Source organism: Coffea eugenioides, chromosome 9 (assembly GCF_003713205.1).
Source record: "Coffea eugenioides isolate CCC68of chromosome 9, Ceug_1.0, whole genome shotgun sequence".
In the NCBI taxonomy this organism is placed as follows: domain Eukaryota; kingdom Viridiplantae; phylum Streptophyta; class Magnoliopsida; order Gentianales; family Rubiaceae; genus Coffea; species Coffea eugenioides.
In genome coordinates this window covers 657,834-683,695 of record NC_040043.1, presented here as the reverse complement: position 1 = coordinate 683,695, position 25,862 = coordinate 657,834, and the positions used below count along the sequence as shown (strand labels likewise).

The 25,862-nt window shown below is 36.8% G+C and overlaps 4 protein-coding genes across 5 annotated transcripts; 1 reads left to right on the top strand and 3 right to left on the bottom strand.

Annotated features, from left to right (window-relative positions):
* Positions 1 to 1,178: 1,178 nt before the first annotated feature.
* On the top strand, positions 1,179 to 3,487 carry LOC113783692 (pentatricopeptide repeat-containing protein At1g03540). Its single transcript, XM_027329898.1, has one exon. The coding sequence runs from the start codon at positions 1,203 to 1,205 to the stop codon at positions 3,126 to 3,128; it is 1,926 nt and encodes a 641-aa protein (XP_027185699.1). The 5' UTR covers positions 1,179 to 1,202; the 3' UTR covers positions 3,129 to 3,487.
* A 517-nt stretch (positions 3,488 to 4,004) lies between these two features.
* LOC113782719 (pentatricopeptide repeat-containing protein At1g73710-like) lies at positions 4,005 to 9,577 on the bottom strand. Its single transcript, XM_027328626.1, has 2 exons — positions 5,715 to 9,577; positions 4,005 to 4,268 (listed from the first exon to the last, which is right to left on the bottom strand). Exon 1 carries the CDS (start codon positions 9,531 to 9,533, stop codon positions 6,426 to 6,428), a length of 3,108 nt encoding a protein of 1,035 aa, XP_027184427.1. The 5' UTR covers positions 9,534 to 9,577; the 3' UTR covers positions 4,005 to 4,268; positions 5,715 to 6,425.
* A 1,089-nt stretch (positions 9,578 to 10,666) lies between these two features.
* LOC113783571 (secretory carrier-associated membrane protein 1-like) lies at positions 10,667 to 17,886 on the bottom strand. Of its 2 annotated transcripts, XM_027329753.1 has the most exons (13): positions 17,646 to 17,886; positions 16,311 to 16,370; positions 14,955 to 15,047; positions 14,797 to 14,859; positions 14,005 to 14,038; positions 13,780 to 13,902; positions 12,540 to 12,602; positions 12,336 to 12,429; positions 11,833 to 11,878; positions 11,674 to 11,741; positions 11,388 to 11,436; positions 11,113 to 11,178; positions 10,667 to 11,026 (listed from the first exon to the last, which is right to left on the bottom strand). In XM_027329753.1, the coding sequence occupies exons 1-13, from the start codon at positions 17,700 to 17,702 to the stop codon at positions 10,940 to 10,942; spliced, it is 903 nt and encodes a 300-aa protein (XP_027185554.1). In that variant the 5' UTR covers positions 17,703 to 17,886; the 3' UTR covers positions 10,667 to 10,939. The 2 variants fall into 2 exon arrangements, with proteins under 2 accessions (XP_027185554.1, XP_027185555.1); XM_027329754.1 differs by lacking the exon at positions 16,311 to 16,370.
* A 4,063-nt stretch (positions 17,887 to 21,949) lies between these two features.
* Positions 21,950 to 25,648, bottom strand: LOC113783177 (putative disease resistance protein RGA1). Its single transcript, XM_027329244.1, has one exon. It carries the CDS (start codon positions 25,646 to 25,648, stop codon positions 21,950 to 21,952), a length of 3,699 nt encoding a protein of 1,232 aa, XP_027185045.1.
* Between the last annotated feature and the right edge of the window lie 214 nt (positions 25,649 to 25,862).

The window sequence follows — 25,862 nt, the reverse complement described above, 5'->3', positions numbered from 1 at the left end:
GTATTTCATTTTCTTTATTGGCCTTCTTCTTCATTTCATATCCTTTTGAAGAATAAAGTGTTTAGGTAATTCACGTGTCACGAATGGAAAAACTGCATTTTTATTGAATTCTTCTTTTAGGCTTCGATTGAATTAAGAAATTTGATGAATGATTTAAACTCCATCCAAGTTGCTTTAGTTGCATAGATTATTTAAGAGAAATTTGAGTTTATAATTGATCAATTATTAAAATATATTGTAAATACTATAATAATTTACAATTTACAAATTCAAATACCTCCAAAATAATCTAAACAATTAGAGAAATTTGAGAGAATTTCAAATCCTTCCTAAAATCCCTCAGTCCAAATGCAACCTTATTGTTTTTCATATATAACTTATAATATATATATATATATATATATATTATTTTTTATTTCCAATGTTTCTAAATTTTAGTTGAGAAAAAATTCCTATGAAAATGTAAAAAGACTTGTAATTATGATTATTATACACATTATCAGATTTCTTAATTCCTTAAATATTATGAGACAAAATACTGGTACTTATGGAAATTGTAGCTGTGTATTCTTCATCTATCAGGTCTCTGGAGGTGTATTTTTGGTTTGCAAATTGTTTAGACAAGAATTAAATTTCTCATGAGATATTTGGGTCCCAATGAGAACTCAGGTGTTTTTCCAAAAATTTCCATTAATTGATAGGTCCTATTAGGCCAAACTTCAAAATTACTAAACCCATCCCTAGCAATCCCATCCCACTCAAACTCCATGTGAGCATGATAGCCCATTGAGACTTAGGACAAATTATCATCTCCAAAACTGATATTTTATTAACATTTATAATTTATATAATACTATTTTTCAAGAACTAGTTCACTATAATAATGTTTGGGTAGGAGATTATTTAGAGAAATTATTTGAATAATACTTTAGCACTTTTTTATAATATGATATGATATATTTGAAATAAAAGGTGACCGATAATATAAGAAGTTGATTGAAAAATATGCTTATAATGCAAGCTGAATAATATTTGGAAATAAAATCCATATCCAAACAGACTTCATATGGTTCTATGTTATTTTTGTGATTCTCAGAACCTTGAGCCTTTGATCTCAACCAGCCAAAGAGCCGCCAAATTTTCAAAAATCTGTTGGTTTCACACTAGCATGCAATTACCTTTCCTTCCTCCCATGACTATTGATGAAGCAATTCTTGCAACGACATTACAGCTCCTTTCTTCTCCCCAGGTCTCCCAGACCCACCTCAATCCCACCTCCTGCAACCTCCCAAATCATCCATCGCTGCAGATCTGGTTATCTTTCTGATGCAATTCACCTCCTAAACTGCACACATTCAGACTTCAGCAAAGTCTCCTCACAACCCCCAATACTCTACGCAACTCTAATTCAAGCATGCACCAAGTTATCTTCCTTCTCACAGGGCCTTCAATTCCATGCCCATGTCATCAAATCTGGCCTGGAAACAGACCGTTTCGTAGGAAACAGTCTGCTGGCTCTGTACTTCAAACTGTGTCCGAATTTCCGGGACACCCGGAAGGTGTTTGATGGATTGTTTTACAAGGATGTTGTGTCTTGGAGTTCAATAATATCGGGGTATATTCGCATGGGAAAGCCCGGGTTTTCGATTGATTTGTATATGGAAATGGTGGGTTGTGGAGTTGAGCCAAACGGGTTTACCTTGTCTGCTGTTATTAAAGCGTGTGCAGAACTTGGAGAGTTGAGATTGGGGAAATGCTTTCATGGGGTTGTGATAAAGTGTGGGTTTCAGTTTAATCATGTCATTGCTAGTGCTTTGATTGATATGTATGGGAGAAATTATGAGCCAGGTGATTCGCGGAAATTGTTTGATGAGTTGATTGACCCGGATGCAATCTGTTGGACTTCGGTGATTTCTGCTTATACAAGGAATGACTTGTATGAGAAAGCTCTTGGATTTTTTTATAGGATGCATAGGAAGGGTGGGTTATTTCCCGATGGCTTTACGTTCGGGAGCCTTTTGACTGCTTTGGGGAATTTAGGATGGTTGAAGCATAGTAGACAAGTTCATGCTAAGGCAATTGCAGCTGGATTCTCTGGAAATGTGTTCATTGAGAGTAGTTTGGTGGATATGTATGCGAAGTGTGGATTGGTTAATGAATCTCAGCTTGTTTTTGATAGAATGATAGAGAAGAATGCAGTTTCATGGTGTGCATTACTTGGAGGTTATTGCCAAAAGGGTGATTTTGAAAAGGTTGTTGAGCTTTATAAGCACATGGATGAGGTTGACCTTTATAGTTTTGGAACAGTTCTCCGTGCCTGTGCAGGTTTGGCTGCTGTCCGCCCAGGGAAGGAAGTCCATTGCCAGTATCTGAGAAGGGGTGGCTGGAGAGATGTTATTGTAGAATCAGCCTTGGTTGATTTGTATGCAAAATGTGGGTGTGTTGATTTTGCTTTCAGAATTTTTTCACAGATGCCAGTGAGGAATTTGATAACGTGGAACTCAATGATCTCTGGATTTGCTCAGAATGGAAAGGGAGGAGAAGCTGTTAAAATGTTTAATGAGATGATTAAACTGGGGGTCAAGCCTGATCGTATTAGTTTTGTAAGTGTTCTTTTTGCTTGTAGTCATAGTGGGTTGTTAGATCAAGGTCGTCAATACTTTGTATCGATGAAAGATAATTATGGAATCAAAGCTGAAATTTCACACTATAGTTGCATCGTAGACCTTTTAGGTAGGGCAGGCAAGATAGAAGAAGCTGAAGATTTGATAAATAGTTCAGAATTTAGAAATGATTCATCTTTGTGGGCAGCTCTTCTTGGTTCTTGTACCACAGGTACAGATCCTACTGTTGCGGAACGTATTGCTAAGAAAATGATGGAACTGAAACCTGATTATCATTTAAGTTATGTTCTTTTGGCCAACGTCTATAGAGAAATTGGCCGGTGGAACGATGCTCTTGAGCTCCGGAAGCAAATGCAGAATAAAAAGGTTAACAAGATGCCTGGGATGAGTTGGGTTGAAACTAACTCCGGCATCAGTTTTTTGTCTTATGAGAACCCTTCGGAAATGCCTGCAAGAGATCTTGTTGAAGAGGAAAGGGGTTCAATTTTGTCAGTGGAATCGTAGAATTAGTCATGAAGTATTATCTCTTTCAGCCTTCATGAAGCCAAGATTTAGTGATTCAAGATATATGGTGATATCAATTATCGCAGTCTTGACTTTCTTGTATTTGTACGACATTACCATCAGGGTGATAGTCTTGCTCCTCAAAGTGATTTAGAGCAACTGCCTGAATAGCTACTTTAAGCATCCTCCGCACCCAGATTGAGCAGCAGGGTGGAAATGTTCTTCCATGCTGTGAAGTTTGCCGAGATTGTTTACTTATAACTGAACAAATGTTAAGCTAATCTAATCTGATGCTGTTTTAACATAGCAACCTTTGTTAGAATTACACTAATGTAATATGGCAATTGGCCTCCCTTTTTTTTTTTCCATTTGTATTCTTAATGCACGTGCTGATTCTGCTGCTACATATGATGATAATAAGATGTACAAAGTTTATGCTGGCTCTTCCAGGTCTCAAATATGCAGAAATGCACCTTTTGTATGCATGTTGATGCAAATCTGCTTACCACGCTTGCCCTGATTTAACTAAGAGTGCAAAAGCCAAGTCGCCGAATCATTCATATATCTTTCTTCTTTTAGTTTTTCCGGTCTAATTATCGAAATTCGTTTTAGAATTGTGTAGATACTCTACATCAATACTCGGCCTTTCAATTCATGCTGTTGCTGACACTGTATATAAGATTACACAACCATTTCGGAGCCCTCAATAACTGGTTTTTTGTTTTCCTATTGCCTCGTGCATACATATTTTCATTTCATTAAGATCTTCGTCACAATTCTTGATATTAGAAGTCCATTTTTTATCCATTTCTCAAGGACAAATACAATTACACAACATGGATTTTTCTTTCTGGTGCAATTAAGCCAAGTACCTGATTAGGAACTGAATTAATCTTCTGAAGTGTCATTTCGCCATCCTATTCTTGAAGTATCAAGTCAGAACATGTATATTTCAAATTACAAAGCCTGAAATATCAGTGAACTGTGAGTGATCCACCAGCCGGTGAGAGAAAATCATAGTATATGTCATGCAGCTTTGAAGAGCAACCTCTGAAATAGCAGTTTACTTGGCCATGATGTCCAAATGCTGCCAGGATGAAGCACGGTCCATCTCACAGTCTCTGTCTCCATCTTTGTTGCCTGCCAAGTTCAGACGAGAACTATACACAACGAAAAGCTGTAGGACAGTAGAAAGGAGTGCACAACCAACCCGAATAATCCATAAGAATTAAAACTGTATCAAGCACATTCAAGCTTCCCTTGAAATGACTGTAAATTTATCGTTCTGAAGTGAACTATCAGACAACAAACAAGCAAATCATGAATCAGGCATATCCATTCTCTGTTTATCATTCTGATCATTTTGCTTTCTATCTGCTTGACGCGAACAAGAATTCATACTAGTCAGATTTCACATGCTTGTTCAAATTTGATGGATGATGTTATTAAACTTCTTTGAACTAATAATGAAGAGTTTTATCTCATGCTCTCATATCCCCATGAAAGCAGTAGCAATATAATCTAACATTCTTACCCTCAGTAAAGAATTAAGACATAGAAGATCAATAGTTGGCAAAATTTTTCTGTACCAATAACATGAGGCCACACATGCCCTTTAGTAGAAAGCAAGCTTACAAGGCAAATCATCAGGCATGTGCATCATTTATCTAACTAGTTTGTGGCATCATGCTTAGGAACGTGTCATTCAAAATTCGAAGTTCAAAGTTCTCTGGATATGGAAAATGGTATCCCATCATTAAAGAAACTATACTCGTGAAGCTATCTTTTCTGGAAGCACATGCACAAACAAATATATTGGGCTATTTACACCAATATTGCTATTTTTGTTCTGAATAAGATAAATATCTATAGTATTATCCATGGATTACTCAAAAACTAACTTCAACTTCCAACATATCTCACTTTAAAGTCAAGAAATCAAAATCACATATGAGATCAAACACACATGGCATTCATGTTGGAAACCAGAAATCCACCATATGTGATCCCAAAGAGTAATTATTGAGACCAATGTTTTCCAGCAAAATTCCAACACAAACAGTTCAGAAAACTTCAGACATTTCATTAGAATCGGTTGTCGTGAAGAATATGAGGTAAGAAGTGTATGTTTATTTCATGCAGCCGCCCTTGAATTGCTGTAGGTGTCATTGCCATGCACAGGTTGGTCCAAAACCATGAATTAGGATTAAAAAAGGTTTACAGGTGGAAAAGGCTTTGGGTTTTGCACCCCAAAAGTGCATTTGGTTTGATTGTCAGTTGTTTATTATGTAAAAGGTTAAACAGACTATGGAGATGCATCATTGAATCTTCATATGCATTTGAAATATAGTGTCTGTCGATGCTGATGATGTCTTGATGTGTCTGAGAGTGTGTTGGTGTGATTTGGAAAAAGAAGAGGAACAAAAGTAACGACATAATCGGAGAAAGAGAAGTCCATTTCTTGAAATCTCTACATTTACAGAAACCTAATAAAAGCATCAGTATTTTTAATTTTAATTTCAAATTCAGAGTAAATATAGCAATGTTATTGAAACTAACCCCACATAAATTTACCACTTAAGTTACCTGCCTATATATTTCTTTGGTTCTTTTATTCTTTCTGCTTCATAGTTACCTCACTGAATGGAAACATATTCTACAGAGGAAGATAGCAAGATCCAGAAGATAACTTGCTGTCAAATTCAATTAGGATTAGATTGTCCAGAAGCTGTACTAACACTGACATCTTGTCTGACTCAGGTCAATGAATTTTTTGCTAAAGGTAAGCACAACTCTTCTGTCCAGTCATCCAAGCATGTTTGCATCCTCTCCAGGTTTAAAACAGCTTCATATCCCAATGTCAGACAATTACAGCAATGAATCCTCAGAAGCTTTTCGCATGGTGAACTTAATTGTTGTTGCCAACAACAGCTCCTTCAAAAATATTTGGAAGAGAAGGGCATATAGTACAGCAATTCATGCATCAAACAACTTGAAACCTATGTAATTTTTTCCTTTTGGTTTTCCTTGTAGCCTTCTCTTTCAGCTCTTACAGCACCATATAATGCAGCAATCGATGCCTTTAAAGGTTAATTAAAGATGGTCAAACCAATCCTCTTATATTCAAACTCTCCAAACAGAAAGCCCCATGACTCATAATCACACTGGTCATACATTGAACAAGTATACTAACATTAATAGTAGCAGAAATGCTTTACTAATTGTATAGCTTTTAAGAGCCAGCATATGAAGTATTCACTTTCTGTAACCATAACAGATTATGCCCGGCCAAAATTACTATGCATCTCCGGCTTCCTCTTCTGATGCTTGTGGACTGAAAGAACTTCCTTCAGAGACATCCTCAGTGGCAGAATCAAAGCATGGTTTTACATCAAAAGCAAATTTAATCTCTTGATTCACCAGCTCAGCAAGGTCATTCCTGTTGGTGTTTCTGTAGGCACTTATGATAGCCTCATATAGTGATTCACTGGGCTCAATGTCTCCATATTTCAATTGGCTGTGAATTCGTTTTATGCCTTCAACCATGCCAGTCTTCCCATAACAACTTACAAGATGAATGAGGGTGACAACGTCAGGTTCTACTCCCTTATCTTGCATTCTCATGAACACATTCAATGCCTCAGCACTGTTCCCTGAAGCCCCATAAGCATATATTGCTGCATTATAAGCAAATGAACCAAGGGCAATCTCTGCTTTCACAAGGATTTGACAGGATTCAAGTGCAAAAGCATGCAAACCAACTACAGAAAAAACACAGGTTATCACAGCTTGCCTTGCAAAAGGTTTTCCTTCCTGATAAGATGACTCAAGTTGTCTAACTGCTTCAGTTGGAAGACCTCCCTTCTTCAATACTGTAAATAATACTTTGAAGGTCCCTGTGTCTGGCAAAAGCTTTTGCTCACCCATTTCATGCAACAACTGGCCGCAGGCAACTAGCTGGCCATTTGTAGCATAACATGCCATCACCTTATTAAATGCAACACAATCCCTCAGCAAACCAGAAGCTTTCATCTCCTCAGCAACAGCAATAGCTTCATCAAGCATGCCCATGTTCTTATAAACATACATCATGGTAGCAAATGTGACACCATCTGCCCAACCTTTTTCTTTCAAATGATCAAACATCAGTTTTGCTTCAGAGACCATTCCTAATTCGGCATAAAGATTAAGCATACTGTTGGATGCCACTATATCAGGACCACCTTCCATGTTCTTCATCTTCTCATACAGTCGTTTTGCTCCTTCAGCAGATCCAACTTTACTAAATGCCTTAATCATGGAGGTTAAAATTATTTGGTTTGCTGGAAACCCAGATGCTTCCATATTGTGGAAATGGGAAACTGCTTCTTCAAATTTTCCAGCTTCTGCAAACCCATTTATCAATGATCCATAAACAACTTCGTTTGGTCTTACACCTGCTTTTGACATCTCTTGGAAGACACTAATTGCATCAGAAAATCTCCCAATTCGGGCATAATTTGCAATCACTGATGAGAAAGTCAGACAGGATGGTTTAAATCCTGCTTCTCTCATCTCAGCCAGTAAGTCCCTTGCTTGGTCCACTAGATCACTCCCAGCAAACATTTGGATAAGAGAATTAAAAGTACATTCATCTGGCCATGTCCCATGATTTTTCATTCTCTTGAAAAGTGAAAAAGCTTTGTCATACAGCCTTGCCTTACCATAAGCCTTGATCATGACATTGTACTCTAGAACTTCCTTCTTTTGTCCAGATATGTCCCTCTTACTGAAGAACACAGCCTCAGCTTCAGCCCAAAGTCCCTTTTCAGCATAAACATCCATAATTGCAGCATATGACCTTGATGTCAGTCTACCAGTCAATTGTCCCTTCTCAAACAGTGCATTTGCCATTTCATTCAATCCTTCATCGACATACATCTTCATAACAACAGGAAGAGAGTGATCATCAATATGCTTGCCTGATTTCTCCATTTCTTCAATGACAGCCTCTACCTCTTGAACCATATTCCTCTTGCATAGTAGCTGAAGAACTGCCCTAAAGGTTACTTCATCGGGAAAAAGACCAACTTCCCTTATCTTGTGATAATACTGAAGAGCAGTATCTACATTTCCCTGATCTGCATACAAAGATAAGAAAATATTGTAGGTCTTTGTATCAGGATTTATTCCCTTCTTTTCCATCTCATCAAGCAAAGCCTCTGCCTCCGACAAATGACCATGACTTCCACAAATGAAAATCATGGTGTTAAAAGTAATTGTATCCATAGCCACCCCAGAACTTAACATGCCTGCAAACACATCTCCAGCATCTTTCAACCGCCCTGCCTTCCCGTACAAATCAATCAAAGTATTATACGTAGCTGTAAGCCTTGGTTTTTGAACAGACATTTCTCCATCAGTTGAACCCCAATCACTAGAAAGACTGTTTCTACTGCCTGTCCTGAAAAGTTCAGTTAATAGAAAATGCTTCAAACTAACAGGTCCCAACCCATCCTTGGATTGCACATCATCCATCGAATCAAGATCATCCAGTTCAATTTTCCCAGCACACCAATCCTTATAAAACCTATCCCCTCTATCATATTCCCCTGCATCCTTCAATACCCTCACCACGGTATTCATTGTCACCTCATCTGGGAATAGCCCCCTCAACTTCATATGCCTAATCCACAGAAGTGCCTCTTTCACGAGACCTGCTTTCCCATACACATCAACCAGCATCCCATACGTATTATTTGTCGGCAAAACACCTTTTTTTGCCATTTCAATCCAACAAAGCCTCAATTGATCCCATTTTTTCGCCCTCCCCAACGACCTAAGCACAACATTATAATGAATCACATTAGGGACATACTCTTTCTGTGACTTCATCCACTCAAACACCCTCAAAACCTTCTCCCACCTACCTTGCTCTTTGAGAATAACAGTCAACTCCTTAGCATTAAGCTTCCCATAATGCAACTCAAGAACCTTTTCAACATCATTTTCGCTTTCTAGAGACCGTAAAATTGAAGGCAAAATGCCACCGTACCTTCTTTTCTTAGTACTACCTACACTTCTTGTTGGTAAAGTTGCAGCCTTTGAACAGCACTGCAGCTTAAACCCTACTACAACCCCATTTTCTTTAAAGTTTTGCTTCTGGGCTTGTGGGATTTTCACTGTTCTGTAAAGGGTCTGATTAGTTCGCGAATTTGAGCTTAGTTCCCATCTTTGCTTTTTGGATGAAAAGTTTTTTGTATGCAAGCTAAACCCCATAAAAACCCTGAAACTGAAAGGAGAATTGAAGTTTTGAAGCTTACTTGGTGGGGAAAAGATGTGGCTTTGGATTGAGTTTTGGAGATTTTCTTGATTTCCCACTGGTGAAAGCTCTATGCATCTGCAAGTATTCGTCAGGAGCATCATAATTTTTCTTACTTTTCTTGCATAAATTGTTCTCTGTTCCTTGAAACGTGGAAAGTTGTTTTCAGTTTTTGGCAATAGGAGGCATAAAAAGCATTTTATACATACAAGTGAAGGCAAAATGGGGAAACGGGGGGGAAAAAAACAAGAAGAAAAATGCCGTGTCCTAAATAATTTTCAATTGCACACTATTGCTGTGTGTCCATCTTTTAAATAAAAAATTTTAGTTATATCGTTTTTCAAAAATTGAAAAAAATATAAAAAAAGTATAAAGCTCTATATAATAAATCATTAATTGCGAAAAAGGACTATTAATTGGTTGTTGGTTTATAACCTTTTTGTGTTTTTGCTTATCAAGCAAGTTTTCTTAAACTAGTAATTGCTCTAATTCTATAATTTTTGTTATTTTTCTATAGAGTAATGTAATTCTATAATTTTTCCTATTGGCATATGTTTTAGTACCATACCAGACTGAATCTGTTACTCCTACTGGCATATAATGAATCGACTGGAAAATATCTGCGCTGGACTTTCTTGTGGAAAGAGAAAATATCTAATTGGAAAAGTTCTAATTGGAATATCTAATTGCATCCACATTCGGCTCCCCACTTTCCATTTCCTTGACGATTTAACACACTTTAAACAAGATGTATTTCACGATAAATTACATGTACAATTTTATAACAAATACATTCTATTTTGTTATTTTTTATATGAATTTGTATATATAATAATTATGTCACAATTATATGACATTCTCTAAATCTTATATTTTAAAACTGTGCTTTATTGACATATTTTGGACCGCGTTAACAGTTAGGAACAGTTTTCCTTACCCAAAATTGAAAGGAAAAATGTTATTACTTGTACAATTTTATAAGAAATATTTTATATTTTGTTACTGTTGTATGAAAATTGTGTAACATTCTCTAAATTGTACATTTTAAAATTATTCTTTGTTAGCATATTTTGGGCCACAAACAGTAAAAACGGTTTTCCTTACCAAAAATCAGAAGGGGGAAACAAAAAAAAAACTGCCTTTGTCTTCTCTATCCTTACCCTTTGTGTAATGTCAAAACAGTTTTAAAAAGTTTCCTGTATAGAGACTCTCCAAAATATATCATTAAACAGGAGGATATGTACTAGAACTGAACCAAGTTACAGAAACACAGAAGTTACTGCATCAGTAATACAGGTACTAAGAAATGTTTGTTCCTCACCTACTCTAAATTTTGAGCATCAACTACTAAGTGCCAATATATCTAAGAAATTACATTTGAATCGGTAAAACAAGCCATCCAATCGATGATGATGCGAACAAATATCGATCAAAAAATTTTCAGAATTCTGTCAAAAATTCTGGAATGGCAAAACATGAAACACAGGGTCCTCCCTAGACATGAGGAGTATCATAATGCTGCCATCACGGTTGACCTTGCAGCTTCCTTCCTCATCTCTGCAGCTTTGCCACTTCCTCGGAAATACTCGTACACTTGCTGTATTTCATATTAAAGCAACAAAACAATTCCTCAGATGATACCAACCTACACAGAGAAGCTGCAAACAGGAGCAATCAACTAACCTGAATGACCCATATGCTGATCAGTGATTCAATTGCGAAAAAAGCAAATCCAATAAAGTAAAATATCTGCACGGAAATCTCAGAAGGCGTCAAATAATCTCTCTAGATGGTCAGCTCTTTCTACTTCATCAAAGCTCAGCATCTAACAACAGCAAACTCAATTTGATGAATGCATAGAACAAAAATCTATCAACTAATAATGATTTTTATTGTTCTTTCCTTCAGATATGATGACCATTTTCTGCATTCAAGACAAATGAAATCAGAATACATACCCCCACCAACACATTCGAACTTAAAACTTCAATAGCAGGCAAGATTCCACTGTAAACACAAAGCAAACAGGAGACAAAGAGCATTAGTAGCGGAATAGAAACTGTTAACCAACATGTATAAACAAAGAAAATAGCTAGAAAAGAATTTATGCAGTTTCTGCCCATTGGTCAAATCATGTACACAGATATCTTAATCCGACTCCCCCATCAGCCAAATAATGTGTTTGCTAACGAAATATAATGATGATAAAAATGTAATTCAAACCAAATAAGATGAGAAACTTGCGTCAGAGATTTCCCCTTGAAAAAAAGTGGAGGCGCAACAGCAGCCACAATGCAGAAGCCAATGTGGAACTGATTTAAAGAAAACAAAGCTTAAAATGAGAATATATGAGATAAAGCCAAAGTAGAATACATAAGATGAAGTCAAACTGAGGATACATACCGCGTAACACAAGAAAAACCATCCAAACTTCAGTGCACTATCTGTCCTGCAAAGACAAACAAATGAAATTCTGTAGAGCATGTCACATGGAAAAAACATAAAAAGACAGCAGAAAAAAGTTAATCACAGAAGAACATAAACCGTGCACATGCATACTCTAAATACAAAACCAAACAAAATATTCATATCTGTTTAAATCAGCTCCTCTACAAGGGCTTAGACAAAATAATGGACCATATTTAGGACACATGTTACTATAACCACAAAATCAATATTATTATATTTTTATTTTGACAAATCCATGCACCACTTTGCTCAAGGAGGGCAAGATAGAACCATAAAAAAAATTGAACAAAAATCAATACTTAATCAGTAATCTTCAAATAAAAATGCTTGTTTGTGGTGCTAAGATTATATTGTCTAACTAAGCAGTTTTACCAGATTCTGTCATTGAGTAAAAACCACTGGGCAGTGCAGATTAGAGAAAAAAGAGTGCAGACTACCTCATTGCACGATAGAGAGGACGATACCACAACACATAGGCTCCTGGAACGCCGGAGATAAAATATATAATAGCAAGAAACCAGATTGTCGGACCTAATACAGAAAGAGGATAAAAAGTAAGAAAGGTGATCTAGTAGTCAAAAGATTTACTTGGTTGCTAATGGCTGAGGTATGAGGCTGCAAAATTTTTTTTAAGCACCAACCTTCGCCTTTGATCCAAGCTAAGGTAACTGCCACGATGTTCCATAGAAGACAGCCAACCAAACCTGCATATGATAAATTCCAACAATTTTATCCATCAAAAACCTATTACAAATACGTCCACACCATGCTATTCAATTGGCATAAGACAAAGAACAAATTTCTTTAAACAATCTTTATTCAAATAATCTAGAAAATGTATTCTTTATTCAAATTAAAAAGTGATCATCAATACCCTGTAATAACTTTGTAGTGTGCAAAAAATAAAATCCAGACCAACTTTCAATTTCGTACTCTTTCTTGAGCAAAAACTATCATGACAACTGCAGTAACCTTTACTCCAAGAGGAAAATGGGGGATGATTGATGCAAAAAGGGGAAAAAAAAGTTTCTGTAAGTGTTGGCGCGTTAATCACAATACTCCTCTAACTGGTAACACAAAGCTATGAAGCTTCACATGCAAAAGAGAACTTTATTTCTAAAGATGAATACCCAAGCAAATTTAAAGAGGCTATTCACTAAGGTAAAATATCATCTGAGAGACATCTACAGTTGGTATTCCCTTTCAAGTATATCCTACTAATTACTTATATAAAACCTTAACATTCTAGCTGGATAATTATTATACTGCCCAATAAGCAATGGCTTGAGGACAAACTAATTTCCAAGTAAACAGAACCACAACAATTTTACAGTTCAGTTATTTGCATAGATGGGGATAGAAGATTTACTTTTGGGGGCCATAATATTTTTGTCTAGCATGCTACAAAATTTTTAATGAATATTTGAGGGGCGGGGGCACCTTTATATTCTCAATGACTTCTTTAAGAATTTTCAACAATTAAGCGAGAAAAGTATGATTTTCTGCATCTTGGGGAGCCTGGGTGGAGAGGTCTGTATGTCAGTTTTCCAGCATCCAAATGGATCTCGAGCATCGAAGTCTTTAATTCTGATGTTGGTGACCAACAAAATGCACAGAAATTTACTCAATATTCAGAGAACCCTGATGAGCTTTCTAAGAACACCACTACAAAATTACAATATGAGCATACCTATATGGTCTAAAACAGCAGATACAATAGTGAAATAATCTATCAAAAGCAGAGCTATAAGTGCAACAAGTATAGAATACAACATTTGGAAATAAAAAGATAAAATCCTAATATAGGAGGGGCAATCCCAGAGGGTTGAATCAGAAGAAGGCATGAGTGAAAAGCCAAAAATTTGGACCCTGTGGACATACCCAGGAATGTTGTAAATGCAACATATTGCAATTTCTGAAGATGGATAGGAATTTCATTTGCAATGTCATGATGAATAATAGGAAAAAATGGTGGCCAGTTCTTTTCTTCTATAACCACTCCGGCTGCCAAAGCAAATTTAGACATTGTCAAATGCTCGCTGTCTGGTACAGAATAAATCAATCATTCTGCTGCTAAAGAAGAAAAATATGAATGATGAGAAGTACCTCGAGCTACAGCATCTTCCCTCCTTTTCAATTCCTACAAATGATCAAAAATACTAAATTTTAATGTATTAAAATGATGAAATGCCAGAAAGTATGCAGAGTTAGCCACATTTCTGAAACAGAGTTGGACGGGAATATGGAATTAATCAATGCTACTAATAATGTCTAAAATCCACCAAATAGAGTTGGGGAATGTTTAGATCTTCCACATAAGTTACAAGTAGGTGCTGCAATGCTAAAAATTTCTTTACAATTTCATCCTGACATACATGCAGTAAATCCTGTAGAAATTTTCCTAGTACCTTCTTGCATATGGTGAATACAGATAAGTGATAGAAAAGATAAAAGGACCACATCATTCCATGAGACTCCTTTACTGGGGAATGACAAAGTTTGGTGGATATATTATCAATCTTGCAGGCAAAGGAACTATTTCCGTATCTGAACCTTAGAATCTTAAGTCACCGAAATGCAGTGACCGTCATACTGTACCAAGACTTACACTACAAAATAGCATAAAAAGACTTGTTCTCATGTCCATTTGCTCTGTCTCCATGGTTATATTTCTTCAATATACATGTGACAGCGATCTGTATCTTTTTTGAGTTAGAAACTTATGTTGCACAAGCACTAGCGCCATGAATCAATTAAGCTGTCTTTTATTAGTAGAAGGTACCAACTTAATTGGAATTTTGGAAGGATTTTTGGCTGAAGCATATTATAGATTTCTCGTTTATTTACATTTTGAATCAAAATGATTGGCAGCTGCTGCATGAATTTAATTGAGTGTACCTGTTCCCTTTTCTTCAGTTCAGCTTCTTTAGCTTGAAGTTCCTTTTCCAACTTTTTCAGATCCTAAATTTGAAGAGAACAAATACATCAAAAGAAATAAACAAAATAACAGATTCATAACTGAATTAGACACGATGCAACATTTCATGACCGTGCACCTTAGAACTATCAAGTGGAATATCAACAGTTGCAGCAGGTTCATGAGGAAGAGGAGACAACTTTGAGTTTGCTGGAGCAACACTTCCAGGATTCTGGAGACGTCAGCACACAAAAAAAAAAAAAATCACAGATGCATAAGCAAGTTGTCAATTTGCATAAACTATGTAAAACACCAAAAGGATGTACATATATATTGCATAAATAGTCAATACTGAACACAAGCTAAAACACATGCCAGAAACTAAGAAGAAACAAAATAAAAAGGAAAAATGCCATTAAGAGGATTAAAAGTTGCGATGGTAACTCATGTGAAAACATATAAGTTCCCTAATAATTAACTGCTAGAACGTAGTCATGTGGAATCACACAGGTATGAGGTAGTACAGTTTATAGCAGTATATAATATTGTTGTGCTTGATCATTATTTGACATTTCATTCAGGTTGACATATCTTTTCTTAATGATGCCTTGAACTAATCCATCTACTTTATATTTAGTCATAAACAACTCACCTTTGTCCAAGATAGAATAGTGTCACAAATGAATAAAGAACATAAGGCATGACTCATCAAACTCTAATAAATAATTCTTTAATATTATATGGACTAGCTTAATTACTCTGTATATTCCCCTCAATAACATGCCTACAAGGTGCCCAATCAACATTCTAAGAGGAATTTACTGAATTCATGAAACTTTAGAATAACGAAGTACAGATTGTATCGACTCTTGAACACTATCTCATAATTGTCTGTTTTGGAATAAGTGTACAAGCATTTTCTCCTGAGTATGCAATGAAAACCAAAAGAAAAAGAGATAGCTAGACGCATGCATGCACACCCATATAAGAACTCATCTAGGTGTGGCAATCACAAGATGCTTAAGATAGGATTTCATTAATAAAAATGAATAAGGGGGTAGAAGCATATGTTAACACAACCAGCTAGTAAATAAAATAAGATGTTATTCTTTCCCATCAAAACAAATTAAGTCTGCAACCTGCTCTGCTCTGTTTAGACTTCACCTAAACTCAAGTCCTTGATGCAAAAAAAAAAGCACAAACCAGCCAATATGTAATGAAACAAGAAACCAAATTGCATAAAGACATCCATGTATGTTATAACACAATGGACCATAGAAGACAAGGACAAAATGGTCTCCTTTCTGAAGTATGCATGGTATAATTTCAGCATATTGATCAGGCAGTAAAAGAAAGGAAACGAATAGCAAATGAAATATTTGCCAGACACCTAAGAAACATATTAATTTGAGCCTCAAACCACAGGAGTCTTCTATTAACTTTTTACTGGGCCAGAAAGTAATGCATAGGGAGTTCAAGGAAAGAATGAATTTACTGTCATGTAAAATGCACCACCGCCATAGTTTGATTGACCCTTTCCTCGAGCTCCATTGTCCTAAAATTTGAAAGCTAGGAATATGTATAAACAGAAGCAAAATGGTTGTACAAGAGAAGAAAATTATATAGTCATATGTTCATCTTGACAAGCCAAAATGAGCACAGAGCATGATATCTACAGACAGGAACATGCAAATATACATATACGTTCAGGTTACATCATCCACATAGTTGCCAAAAAACCATTCTGCGTTCCGGTCCCAATATCAAAATGGTCCACAAAGATTGTCATTTTAGCTTTCTTCCCAACATATTAGGGAGTTAAAAAAGAGTAAAGGAGCACTGAATATTACACACAGAACATATGCACTTTGAATGTGACACCTGATTTTCTAGTGTATGTGCTAAACAGATTCAACTTGAATTGCTTCTGTTAAAGTCTAGCAATTCTTCAAACAGAAAATGTAACACATCTGAATTCCAAGCAAATAACAGAAAGAGCAGAAAAAGCAAGTAACAGTTCATCTTTCATTCTCAAGACCCTGCCTACATATCCTTCCTGTTGAATTTAACTCTACTTCATTGAACACTTTAACTCATACTCATACTTTACCATCATGTGTCTTCTATTTCACGCTGGAATTTTCCCTTTGATTTTGGCTAACAAACTATGCCCTCAAAAAAGCCCTCAACACGCTTCTTGAATACAGCATCACTAATCACTTTTCTGTTAAACCTCAAGGTATGGAATATTGGAATGCACTTATATTGCTCAATCCTACAAATGTAAGAATGGTAAACCGCATTTTCATGGAACTGCGATCATCTTTAGTTTCCAATTTCCCATAGATAACATTATAACTAACTTCTCCGGATGTTAACCTTCTACCCCAGTAAAAAGAAAAAAACACAAGAGTAAACATATAAAGAAATGCAAGAAATCAACAAAAGAGGAATAGATCTGAACAATCCCACCAACAACGGAAAAAGAAACAAGAAGAAAAACCCACCTACAAGATGCTTTTTAGAATGCCATTATCATTACAATCAAATGATTCAGAAATCAGAACCATATCCAAAATCCTACAATTGAATAATTCTAGCAGACAAAACAAGAAAAGCTTTCAATCTTATTATCAGAAAACCATCAAACTTTTCGATTCTTCATCAAGGCATATAACAAGTTTTGACAAGACAACAAGAACATGCATTACAAAAGAAAAAAAAACACTGAATGCACACATATAACAAATACTTTCGAACATTTGAGACATTTAACAAATACTACTCTAAAATTGTTAAAAGACGAAGAAGAAGAAGAATGGGAATTTACCGCAAAAGGGTTCACTTCTTCTTCAGCAAACGGATTGGAATCGTAACGGCCAGCCATTATCAGAAGAACCCTTTAATGAAAATGCACAATGCAAAAAAGAAAGTATGATATTATCCTTTAAAAATGTTCAAGAAAATTACACAAAAATTCGGATCTGGTGAGAATATAAAACGGGTTTGAAGGTTTTGTATATTATTGTTGCCAAAATGGGAATGTTATGTTAATGAGAACGTATGGAATCAAGAATTGGACGTGGTTTTTCTTTTGTTAATATTTTTTAAAATGACTTTAGTTTTAATATGTTTTTCGATATGGGGTTGTACTTATACATCGTTTGGGGTTCCCGGGAAAATTGAGGGGAAAAATCAGGGAAACTACCAAAGTTGGCGCCGGTGGCTCTGGAGCTGAAAATAGGCGGGGGATGGGGTTTATATAGGTTGGGGAAACGCTGGTGTCTTGGACCCGCCAATTGGTGGACTGACTCGGTAACTCAGTTGCCTTTTGCACGTTGGTCTTTTACTATTGTGCTGCATTAGCCACATTTGCAATTCATTATTATGAACTATAGATTTTTGCTGTACCAATTTTGCACTTTTAAGTAATTCTTCGTCCTATTATACAACAATGCCCAAAATACCGTTTCAACTACTTAATTCATAGTTGTATAAAAAATGGGATGATCAGAGACCTAATAAATTAAGTTTTGTCCAATTCAAACTGGTTCGTGTAATTCTTATTATATTTGGCTTAAATTGTATAGTTTGATATAATCATCCACTTTTTGTATGAATTGACAAATTCGAATTTACATTCAAACTGTAATTGTACGAATTTACAACAAAAGTTACAAAAATTAAATGAATCGATTTGAATTGAATAGAAATCAACTTGTGAGGTTCTTATCCAAAATTAGGAAATTACCTATCATTTGTAATGACTCGGTTCTTTTGTTAAAATGTACACACTCCTAACTTCCTTGGGAGGGGGGACGGGGACGAAAGAAACGTTTCATATTTTTGGTTTGGCTGGCATTCATATTTGATAAGCTAATTTCTTTCAAGAAATATATCGCACCACTTTCCTACTTTGCTTCCCTAGTGTTTAATTAGAGTTTGCTGCATCAGTTCCAAGAAGAAACAAGTATCCTTGCAGCCCATAAATGACAAATATGTCTTCTTCCATACGTGCCGGTATTTGACTAAAAGGAAAAAAAAAACTAATTTGGCAAAGTATTTTTGTTGGTTATAAAAGTATGATAAGCCCACATCAAACCTGGGCTCAACCAACTTTATTTGCCTCTATGGGCTAATTTTTTTTTTTTTTGAAAGATATGGGCTAATTTTTATGACGTATGAAAGAAAAAAATATACGAATATTTTTTGGTTGATTTTTTTTTTTTTTTTTTTTTTGTCAGACTTTTTCAAGTTAGCAATTAAACCTAATCCCAAAGTTAACCTCAAAAGCCGGCAACTCTTGAGGCAACCTTGGAGACTTAACTACCCAACTCTTGAGGCAACTCTTGATTTTTGGTTGATCAAAAAGTACAATATGCCCACATTACCTTAACCATAGCACCTAATAAGTTGGGCTAAGAGACAGATATGGATACCTGATTGTGTATCCTTTTGAGAGGTAAAAAAATTGGAAATTTAAGACTAAATATGGATACTAAAGAATAACTCTTTGACCAAATATTATCACACTGCTACAGGAACTTTAGACAGAATATAGTAGAAGCTATAGTAATTGTTCAATCTAAGTTCATTAAATCGAACTTTGGAAATACATACATATATAACAGTAGTGAAGGCTATTGGATTGCTATTAGTACAGAGTCTATCCAGAAATTCTCCACCTTATTATACTTGCCAACTCAAGGACCAAGCACTGAATCTTAATGAAAATTAAGTTTCACTTTACAATAGAGTTGGACATTGAGAAACAGCAATAAAGATATACACTATGAGGTACTGAGTCAACAAACAATCCCAAATTATATGCTGTTCATCAAAATCCCCCAAACATTTGAATGTGGTCTCAGGTCATGGAAATACTTTGGTTGTTGTCCCTGCAGCATAACAGACATGAGCTCAAGAAATAGGCAGTCATTTGCTGAATCAGGAAAAAAGGAAAATAGTAGAACGTGTAAGAATTAGCTTAGCAAGCCATTATTAAATGCCAAAACCAAAATCCTGTTCATAGAGGTGCAGGTCAGAGCTGTTAGATTTTATTGGCCCGAAGTTTGATTACATAACAACAGAGAACAAAAGTATTTATTCAGTTCCTAGTCAATTTGTAATTTTTCTTTTAAAATACTGCATATGTCTGTTCTAGCAATTCGCTAGTAGTATTCATCCAAAAAAAAAAAAAGATGTAAATTTTCAGAGTCTACTACTTTAAACTACTAAAACAATCCCTGGTGCATTGAAGTCTTTCAGACAATGTAATGAATCTTTTTATTTAAAAAGGAAAATGTCTATCAATACTTTAATCTGTCTTTTAAGTTTTAAGTTACAGCTTGAAACAAAAACAGAGATGCACCTCAAAGGAGAGAGCATGTAAATCCAAGAAGACAGAATAAATGAGAAAATCAGCACACATCTGGAATCAATAATAAGGCAGTTTGAGAAAACTGCTCTTCTTTTTCTGTGACGATAGAATTCTAAACAAACCGAATAAGTAGAGATTAAAACAGAACATTGGAAATATTAACTACTTACAGTTACAGTGGGGTTTGTTTCCACTATCCTTCCATCGATATAAACATCGGGAATGTGTGCAATCTTGGGCCACTCTGCGCCACTTCCTTTGGTGCATCTCTCTGCTAAAACAGGACACCTGTGGATACTTAGAAGATTTAAATTGGTGAGGTGTCGTACTGCTTCTGCAGAGGGCAATTGTCTGAGGTTAGAGCAATTTTTTTTTTTTATCGAATACGACATAAGACACACACACCCAACTAATTAAATTTGACTGAGGGTTAAAGCTAAGAGGACCTAAGAGGTAATCTAAGGGGGACCCACAAAGCTTATCTATCCAGCCAATTGGTAACTGGAAGGCAAACCTGTGGACCTTAAACCCACAAAAGTTAGAGCAATCAACAATCCACAATTCTCGAAGATTCCGAAGGCTACCCATCCACTCTGGAAGAACTTCCAACCCCTCAAACTCCCAAATAGATAAATTTCTCAAGGTAGAGAGATGCTGAATTTGGTCTGGGAGAGACATTAATTTTTTGGCCATCCACGCAATTCAAGACGCTCCAGAGAGACGAGATTGGTGATGGAGTGTAGCCACGGGAAACGATCAAGGTCAAGGATGTCAGAGAAGCCACCGAGTTCCAACCATCTGAGGTACTTTTCCTAGTAATATGGAAGGTCGATCAATTAGTTAGGTTGTCCAACTAGAATGTTTATACACTAAGCATGATTTCTTAATAATGGAGTCTGTGTTATAAAAAAATTGCAAAAGACAAAATTTTGAGGAATAAATGGAATGGAATGCCACTTTAGTGTAGAAATTTAGAATTGCTTGTGATGTTAGAATATTCCTATGTTAAAGTAGTTGTGATCAAACAAAACTGTAAAAGCATGAATGTTGTCAACAGTCTGATAGATATCTCAAACGTAAGTGAAAAAAGAAATAAAATCTTCCAACTTTTAAGTTTTTTTAATCAATAAAAACTTTTAAGTTTATTTGCTGTCTCACAAATCAAAGTGAATATTATTCAAAATTCTTTTTATGCTATTTAATGTAGCACTTTTTTTTTTTTTAATGTGATACTACAGAATGGAAATGTGGTTGAAATAAAATATAAAAAAAAATTAAACAATAATATGTTTAGGGAAAGAATAAAAAAATTTTTAACGTTGAAATATTTGACCAGATCAAAACTACATGTCATGATGATAATCATGTCCAAATTGAACTTTATGTCAAAGGTTGTAGATTCATAACCACATTACCTATGGTTTGTCTATCACACAATTAATCTTTTTTTTTAATCCACAATTAATATCAATAACGTGTGTTAAGAGTATCGATTCAAGTTTACCCCACAACGCGGAAGACGATGCCTTGATTCTGACCCTTTAAAAAAAAAAAAGAATGAATGATAAGGAGGAGGAGGAAAGAATCTACGGAAAAGAAAATGTAAAGAGCAATTGAAGGAAGAGTCAGGATTTGACATTATTGATATGGCAATTTAAGGAAGCAGTAGCGTTTTTTATTTCCTTTTTCCTTCCGGGGATTATATATAAGAAAAAAAATGTGCTAACTACTTACAGTGGTGGGGCTTTGTTTCCCTAAGGATAGATATAAAATTGAGGAATATGTGCAATCTTGGGCCACTCTGCGCCACTTCCTTTGGTGCATCTCTCTGCTAAAAGAGGACACCCCGCAATATATAGATAATTTAAATTGGTGAGGCGTCGTATTGCTTCTGCAGAGGGCAATTGTCTGAGGTTAGAGCAATCAACAATCCCCAATTGTCCAAGATTCCGAAGGCTACCCATCCACTCTGGAAGAACTTCCAACCCCCCAAACTTCCGTATCTCGAACGTCCTCAAGGTAGAGAGATGCTGAATTTGGTCTGGGAGAGACGTGATTTTTGGCCATCCACGCAATTCAAGACGCTCCAGAGAGACGAGATTGGTGGTGGAGTGTGGCCACGGGAAATGATCAAGGTCGTCAGAGAAGCCACCGAGCCCCAACGATCTGAGGTTGGCCAGATGGTGGAGAACCATAATTGGCCAACAACCAGGGTCATCAGAAACGATCGTCAAATGCTCGAGCGATGTGAACTTCTCAAGATTATTACTCAACGAAGGATTCAACTTATCACATCCTGAGATGCTTAGAGTACGCAGGGATTGGGGGTTTTTCATATCTAGAGAAGCATCTAATAAAGCAGAGCAATCACTTAAGATTAAGGATTCGAGAGATGTAAGGCTATTCAAATTACTTAGGCAAGCCAAACTTCCGCATTCCGATATCCTTAACTCTGCAAGAGATGTCAAGCTCTCCAAGCATAAGGATTCAAGAGCAGGGCAGTCATCTAAATATAAGGATTCGAGAGATGTAAGGCTATTCAAATTCCTTATACAAGCCAAACTTCCGCATTCCGATATCCTTAACTCCGCAAGAGATGTCAAGCTCTCCAAGCATAAGGATTCAAGAGCAGGGCAGTCATCTAAATATAAGGATTCGAGAGATGTAAGGCTATTCAAATTCCTTATACAAGCCAAACTTTCGCATCTCCGTATCTGTAACTCCTTAAGAGACGTCAAGTTCTCCATATCTGGTAAAACAGCCAACTTGGGGAGCCCTTCGATTCTCAAGTACCGGAGATTAGGGAATACCTTAATTGATGAAGAAGAATCCGAGGGAACCATTGCATCTGACCACTCCTCCAGACTTCCCATATTCTCCAAAACAAAACGCGACAGTTTAGGAAACAGAGTGATTGGTTTCGCCTCTCTGCTACTGCTGCTACAAGAAGCGCTGCTCCTTGCATTAATATCGAGACCATAGAATTCAGCCCCAATGCGCTTCACATTGTGTAAGGACTCCATCCATAAGGACTCGAGACAAGGCAAGTCCCCTAGTGGTGGTACTTGTTCACACTTACCCAATCCTCTCAACTCGATGTATACCAGATTCCGAAGGAGTACCATCAAGTGATCCTTTGCCACCATCCACGACGGAAACCTTGAACCTTTGAAACCATTAATGGCTAAACTTTTCAAGTCTGGGTGAGGTTGGAGACCTTCCATGACACTGTCGATATTGTTGTCATCACAATCTTCATTTGTATCGCCCCATGAAAGTCTTAAACCTCGAATGCTTGATTTTTTGGACAACTTTGCTTTTGCTGCTGATTCAAAGCCGCTCACATTCTCAAGTCCAAATATTCTCAACTCACCTCCGAGGAGGTTGCGCAAGTGTTCCAACTCCTCAAGTTGACATCCCTTGTCTTGGCTTACCCTGAAGTAGGGCAACGTTCGAAGATTAGCCAGCTGTCCGATTCCAGGGAACAAACATATGGACCCATCCAAACTAAGCTCGGAAAACTCGAGATGCCTTAAGTTAACTAAATTGCTAAACTTCTTAGGTATCTCTGTCAAGTAATACACTTTCAAGGTCATCAAATTGTAGAGCTTTGTGACGGAATCTGGCAGAGCGGTGATTTCAGTTAGACGAATATCAAGATGTCTTAAATGTTTCATATTACCTACTGCATTCGGGAGATGAGTAACATCCCAGCAGTCTACTTTTAACACACAAAGGTATCTAGACCTTTCCAAGATGTCTTCGAGCGTACTACCATCACCCCCACGATAATAAAGCGTTTGCAAATTTGGAGGAATCCCTTCGATATTCTTTAACACCTTCCCTTGACTCCCAATGATGGTCAAATGCATAACTTCATCATGATGACTGACTTCCATGCCATCCTCTGTATCGAAGAAACGATTATTTGACACTTGCAGTGAAAGATCATGCACAAGGTCGTGCATCCGGCAGCGCTTGATTCCGTAAATGGAATTCCAAGAACTAGCTTGCAACAAAGAACTCCGAAGCAATATGTTGAAATAGTCACTGCCTATATCCTCCATTTGCATATGACCTCCTCCTCCCTTGGCATCATTAATCAATCCCTGGGCCATCCAAATCTGTATCAAGCTTTCTTTTTCCATGTCAGTGTCCGTCGGGAAGATGGAACAACTTGCAAAGCATTGTTTCACTGACCATGAAGGTAAGTTCTCGTAACTCAGTTTCAGGACAGAAATGACTCCATTTGCAATATTGGTCGACTTGTTCCATATTTCACTCTTCTCGATCGTCAACCATTCCGAGGCATCCTTTTTGGAATACAACAAACCCCCAATCACTTTGATCGCTAATGGCACGCCGCCGCACTTTTTCAGTATCCTTCTGCCAATGTCCACCAAATCTTGAGTCTTTGTTGCACCACTGTCTGCAAAAGCTAGTTTTTCAAACAACATCCAGCTATGATCATCTGAGAGGATGTCTAGATGATGCAAACCAGATGTTTGCATTGCTGAGGCTACCTCATCGCTACGTGTGGTAGCCAATATTTTGCTTCCTGGAGCACCCCCAATTGCCAACAAACATATCCTCATGCCATCCCATTTCTCTCGATTCTCATTCCAATTATCATCAAGCACAAGCAAGTAACTTTTTCCTTTCAAATTCTCTTGAAGCTTCCTCACCAATGTTTCCTTGTTTGTCTTCTCAGCACTTTTTCCCTCGAGGGATTGTAGCATCTCATTCAACAGCCTTTCCACTCTGAAATCGTCAGACACACAAACCCATATTTTTTTATCAAAATGCTTCGCTACACTGTCATTTTTTAGCACCATCTGTGCAAGGGTTGTTTTACCCTGGCCACCCATCCCAACTATTGAGATGACAGGTAAATCCTTCTTATAGTCTGAGCTAATTAGCATGCTTACAACTCGAGATACCTCAACTTCCCTTCCCACCATTTCTGACTCATCCACAAAAGGAACAGTCAACCGATCCTCTTTGTGATCAGCAGATGCCATGGTTAGCTGAACTGGATGAAGCCCTATCTTATTTGCTTCCCTGTAAGCTTCCTCTAGAGATGCGCTAACATTCTTGATCTTGTTAGCCATCTCTAGACGAAAGGAAATAGGATTTGAGGAAGAAAAGAAGTTGCGTACCTTGTCGCGCTTCCGATTCTCAACCTTGTGCCGCAGAACTTCATATCCAAAGTCATCCAACACGATCTCAGCATCACGTGCTATGGACTGGAGCCTTTTGAGCCACAGCTGCACGGCTTTGCTTGTTGATTGCTTGCATTTAGCATCAGAAATCAAAGCTTCCATCATCTCTACTTTCTTGGAGAGCTTCTGAAGGTCTTTCTTTACACCCCATGCCCGGCTGATCTCGTTGGCAGCAAGTGGAAGTATCTTATTCAAGATCACACTAACACAACTGAGTGCAGCTTCAGCCATCTTCAAGGAAACTCTTTAACAGATGAAGGTAAAATGCTTTGGTTGAATAGTTGGACTATTTTTTGCAGGCAGAGATGAGCGACATTCAACAGCTTGAGTTGCAAAGCACTGAATCCATTACTTATCTTTCATTTCACTTTTTCCAAAACGAAATTTCCTACCAAGTTGGAAAACTAAAAAAGTACTGCTCCAAGCAAAGACGAGAGATGATGTC